This window comes from Aegilops tauschii, chromosome 1, assembly GCF_002575655.3.
Source record: "Aegilops tauschii subsp. strangulata cultivar AL8/78 chromosome 1, Aet v6.0, whole genome shotgun sequence".
In the NCBI taxonomy this organism is placed as follows: Eukaryota; Viridiplantae; Streptophyta; class Magnoliopsida; order Poales; family Poaceae; genus Aegilops; species Aegilops tauschii.
In genome coordinates this window covers 506,305,025-506,309,921 of record NC_053035.3, presented here as the reverse complement: position 1 = coordinate 506,309,921, position 4,897 = coordinate 506,305,025, and the positions used below count along the sequence as shown (strand labels likewise).

The following is a 4,897-nucleotide window of genomic DNA, read 5'->3' as shown; positions in this document are numbered from 1 at the left end:
ATTTATAAATCAAAGACAGATAATATGCCATCTTCTCTCGGGGTAAAGTGAGGACCATTTCGTATATTTGCTTAAATTTAAGAAATGTGCCCAACCGATGGTATAAGGCTAGACTGCGGCCTTACTTTAAAAAATGAAGCCTTTATTGATTAAGTTGGAAGAGTAACATGAAAATAAATTGACCCCTCAAACTATGATCAAACTGAGCTATCGAATGGGGACACTCATTATACTCTGCTAAAAAAACATTCGCAAAAAGAAAAATCCTCTCCTAATTTCACAACATTGACCTGGCGATCATCTGGGTAAACTCATGAGCAATGCTGAAGATGGACCTTGGAGCTTGTGGTGGAGGATGTAGGTACCTAGCTCTAGGGTTACTTGATGCATGGCGGATCGATGTCCAAAGTTGACAGTCCATTCGAAATCACGCTGGTGATATATCACCGGGGAAAATCAAATGTTGGCTGGCATTTCTTTTGTGACTAATGATATAGTATTCTCACATATTTTCTCATGTTTAAAGAAAGAGTATTACAATCGGCCACTGGTTAGCTTTATACGAAGGTGTACACCACACTATAGAAGAAATCCAACCCATGAAACAATTACCAAACACTTGTTGGTAGCCGAATAATTTTCCTCCGGATAGAGACACATACAGGCACGTGTCACAGACCATGAAGCATAAATTAACAGAATTTAGCGGATTATAACTGAAAGACCTACAGATAAAATCAATTTGTTGGCAGACTCTCTTGCTCTTCTTGCTAATGGCGTCCGACCTTTAACATGACCTCGAAACAATACGGCAACACGACAATAATAATATAATGCGGACTGGAGCTAGCAGAAATGAGCTAGCCGAACATTTAAAATTTCTTCATGACGGGATTAAGCAAGCTAGATTATTGCCGTAGACCGTCGCTAATTATTCTTCTTATTGATGACCTCCTGAATCATAGGTTCGAGAATTTCAGGCCTCACTGGTTTGGGCACAAAGTCATCAGCGCCGGCACTCATGAACGCCTCCATGGCGTTATCATCAGCGGACACCCCGACGATCTTCACATCGGTGGCTCCCATAGCACGGATCTTCTCAACTGCCTGTCAAGTAACATGTACAAGAAATATTGGGTGAATGAGGTGACATCAAATATGTGTTATGTTCAAGCAAAAAAGGAAGAGAAAGAAATGGGAAATTAACTAAGCATATACCTCAGGACCGGTCATTATGGGCATGTCCTTATCACATACAACAATATCAAACTCGTTGCCCTCAAGGAACATATCAACAGCTTCTTTCCCATTCTTCGCCATGGTGATCTCACAATGAAACTTCCGCAGCATGGCGGAGGCAACCAAGCGTTCAACTGCCATATCATCAACAAGCAATGCCTTGAGGGACGATGCCATGATCAACTAGCTACAAGAACTGCAAAAATAATAATTTATAAAGAGATTAGTTGTTTTGATCCACATGTTCATTGATCTTAGCTGATATGTTAAAAGATTTGTTTTGCAAAATCATGCATGCGTGCAGAGTAAGCTGAGATCAGAGGTATGCACACTTTGACCCCCCCCCCCCCCCCCCCCCCCCCCCCCAAGATTACATAGACGAGGATAAAAAGAACATGAACAAAAAATCCACAAACTATTACTCCAGACACAAAAAATCTGCAACATGCATGCTAGATCCATATGCATGGCTTCTGCCAATAACAACCAGGGCAACAATATACAGATCCAAATGCACTACTACTACTAGTTTCACCGTACACGTGTATAGGCAGCGCCTTTAACAAATCTCGATCTTGTATGCATGGGACCAAACTAAAAATAGTGCAGCATCGATGATGCAAGAACAAGGAAAAAAAATTGTAGATTGCACAAGTGAGCCTATGAGGACAAAAGGAACATCAAGAAAAGAGAAAAAAGAGAGGAAAGAAATAGATACTTTGGAATAGGAACATAGGCTTATGTGAGCCTACGGTGTATTTGGATGTCAACAGTATGTAACAGAGAGCTACACAGTACATGGATGGATGCTTCCCATGTTTATAATGTGCAACATGTAGCACCGAAAACAGCATGAGAGTTACGAAGAAGAAGCAAAGAACACAAGAAAGAAATGGCAAAACTAGATGCATATACATGCATGGCTGCCAAGAAAAACCAAAAACTGTGCTGCCTAGATCAAAACCGATCAAGATATGCACTAGTTTCAGATGTATATCGCCTTGTGGAACAATCCCGATCAATCTTGTATGCATGCATGGCCAGAAAAAAGAAGGCAGAAACAGAGGAAGGGGAGTAGCTATGAACCTTGGAGCTTATGGTCAAGGATGTATCTAGCTAGCTCTGTTGCTTGCTGATGCTTGGGGCTTTGGTGGTGTTGTGCGCCTTGTACCCGGCCAAGGTACAGGGGTATTTATCGGGGTGGCCGGTCGATCTCCGCCGTCCATTCGTAATCACGGTGCTGCTTCACACATGCAAATATCGATCTGACCTGCACCGCTTTCTAGTTCCACCAGGGAAAATCAAATATTGTGTTGGCTGGAGTATCTTTGTGATTAAATAAATATTTAAATGAGCCACCCAGGCATATATCAAAGTATCTTGAGGTTTGTGGAAAGAAGTTACCACTTGCCGCCGCTCTTCGGTTTACATGCATACAGAGCAGAGATACGGTGGCGTCAAAGCTTGCCGATTGTGGCACTACACAACGGGATGACAGTGCATCTCGAGATCAAATAGATTGCGGCAATTAATTCTTGGTTTAGTTATGGCAGGAAAACCAGACGTACTTATTTTGAACGTGCCGCCAAGATATATAGAGATCCAGCGTATATTGCATCCAGTGTAGTCCAGGCTGCGCATTAATTAGTTAGCTAATTCCATCGATTAGCCAGATCCAGTTTTCTTCACTAATTCGGCGTCCTTTTTTTTTTGCAGGGAGAAAGGATGTTTTATTTCACAACCAGAGGGTTACAATCACGAGACGACAATTCCTCACACCACACAGGAATCGAGTTCAACCATACCGCAGTACAAACTTCAGTGCGGCTATAGTGTGCCAATTGATGTGCTACCCTATTTTGATATCTGCTAACTTTTAGAGAAACAAACTTCCTGACTACCATATGAGCTTTAATCTCAGCAGCTAGATGACCATAGGCCGACCTGGAGAGACTGTCGCTCGAGAGAATGGCCAGAGCATTTAAAGAGTCTGATTGAACAATAACTGGGCAGTCCGAATGCTGAATGGCCAGTGCCATACACTGCATAATAGCATGAATTCCCGCTTCCAGGACATCATTACAGTGGAAAATGTACCTATATGCCACAAAAATCGTAGATCCGTTCTCCCTGCGAAGCACCATGACGATCGAAGCGCGGCCATCCTGGCTCGAGAATGAACCGTCTACCGACAACGTGACCCAGCCCATAGGCGGAGGAGGCCAAGGCGTGGGGGATTCTGTAGTTTTTACACACTTTGGTCGACTGTCCTCATACAACGGCATCTTCCCTTTGATGATCTCCTCCATGCTATAGTTCCTCACCAAATCTAGTGACTTATAATAACTATCAAGATAATCCACAGTTACCTTTACTGGGGTCTCATTCTTCCCGTGCGTTATATCATTTCGGAGTTGCCAAATACGCCAGATCGTCATAATTACCAAGTCCCTGGTCTTGTCCGAACATTTTGAAAGTAGTTGCAGTACCCAGTCCTTACCAGAGTCAACTAGTAGTGAGTCATCAGGCAACGGCCAGATTGCACGTAAGCCCTCCCAAACACGTCGGCGTCTCTAACTGCATTCCGTATATATGCATGGGCCTAGTAATGTAACGTATCAGAATACATATGTGCATCAGTTGGACCAAATTATACATATGCGCGTTTCTTTCTTAAAAAAATTGTGTTCCATCCAGGAGTTAATTCCTTTTATTTTTTCCCTCAAAAAAATAATTCCTTTTATTTATAGACAAATTGAAGTTTAAATTTGTTTAAAAATATAATATTTTTTATGAATGTACACGAGGGCCCCTCATTGCAAACACACAAAAAGGATGTTTCTACAATAGTGTTCTCGCGAGTAACAATCGGCCAGGCCCAAACAATGTTGCTTATATGGCCTGCCTACGGGTTAGCTGGTTCGCTAAAAGTAAGCAACAAGAGAGATGAGAATGATGCCTAAGTCTAGTTAGAGAGGTGGCAAATATACCAAATATTTGTGAAATATACAACACCCTTCCTTTTGGTTTGCATAACCAAAAAACGATTTTGAAGGTCTACAAGAAGAGAATAAATAAGGAATTGTATCAAGAAAAAAAGTAACAATAGAAAAAAGGGCTTGAAAAGAAAATTACAATTCTCAAATAATTACACGTAATAGAGAAATGGACTAGGTTCATGATCTGAAGCAACTACACGTACGAAAACTAAAAGAGGAAATCAATACGATCTTCGTTAGCATGTATACTTTCTTTTCCTCTGAGACGGCCGATAATTTTTACTTATACTCCCCGCATTATCCATTTTTCAGTTGATTCAATGGAGTTTTCACCAACATTGAATTAACACAATTTTTTAATTATAAAAACTCTCATATGCACGAGAAAAGGGAATGATCTATTGGCCCTGTATTCGGCATAAATGATACGACAATGGTAAAAAAAACCCTTTAACCAGTATTTTAATTGATTGGATATCTCACGTATGGAATCAAACTAAGACAATATGTTTTGGTCTTGGGAATCCCGAACAAAATAATTCAAATTAAGACAAGATGTTGTATGTAGCTTCACTCGGGCACCGACAATGGTAGTCCCGTCGAGGAAATATGAGCGACTTCTCCACTCGTCATTCTTGTGAAGCCACCTTCGTTACCCG

At 41.2% G+C, this 4,897-nt stretch overlaps 1 protein-coding gene across 1 annotated transcript; it reads right to left on the bottom strand.

The window, feature by feature from the left end:
• Nucleotides 1-519: 519 nt before the first annotated feature.
• On the bottom strand, nucleotides 520-1,416 carry LOC109766827 (two-component response regulator ORR42-like). Its single transcript, XM_020325594.3, has 2 exons — nucleotides 1,219-1,416; nucleotides 520-1,107 (listed from the first exon to the last, which is right to left on the bottom strand). The coding sequence occupies exons 1-2, from the start codon at nucleotides 1,414-1,416 to the stop codon at nucleotides 928-930; spliced, it is 378 nt and encodes a 125-aa protein (XP_020181183.1). The 3' UTR covers nucleotides 520-927.
• Nucleotides 1,417-4,897: the final 3,481 nt, after the last annotated feature.

Excerpts from the sequence above, each read along its gene's own strand:
- LOC109766827 (XM_020325594.3), bottom strand. The coding sequence starts at position 1,416 with ATGGCATCGTCCCTCAAGGCATTGCTTGTTGATGATATGGCAGTTGAA. Across the intron at positions 1,108-1,218 it reads CCATAATGACCGGTCCTGAG|GCAGTTGAGAAGATCCGTGC; the intron begins GTATATGCTTAG and ends GTTACTTGACAG.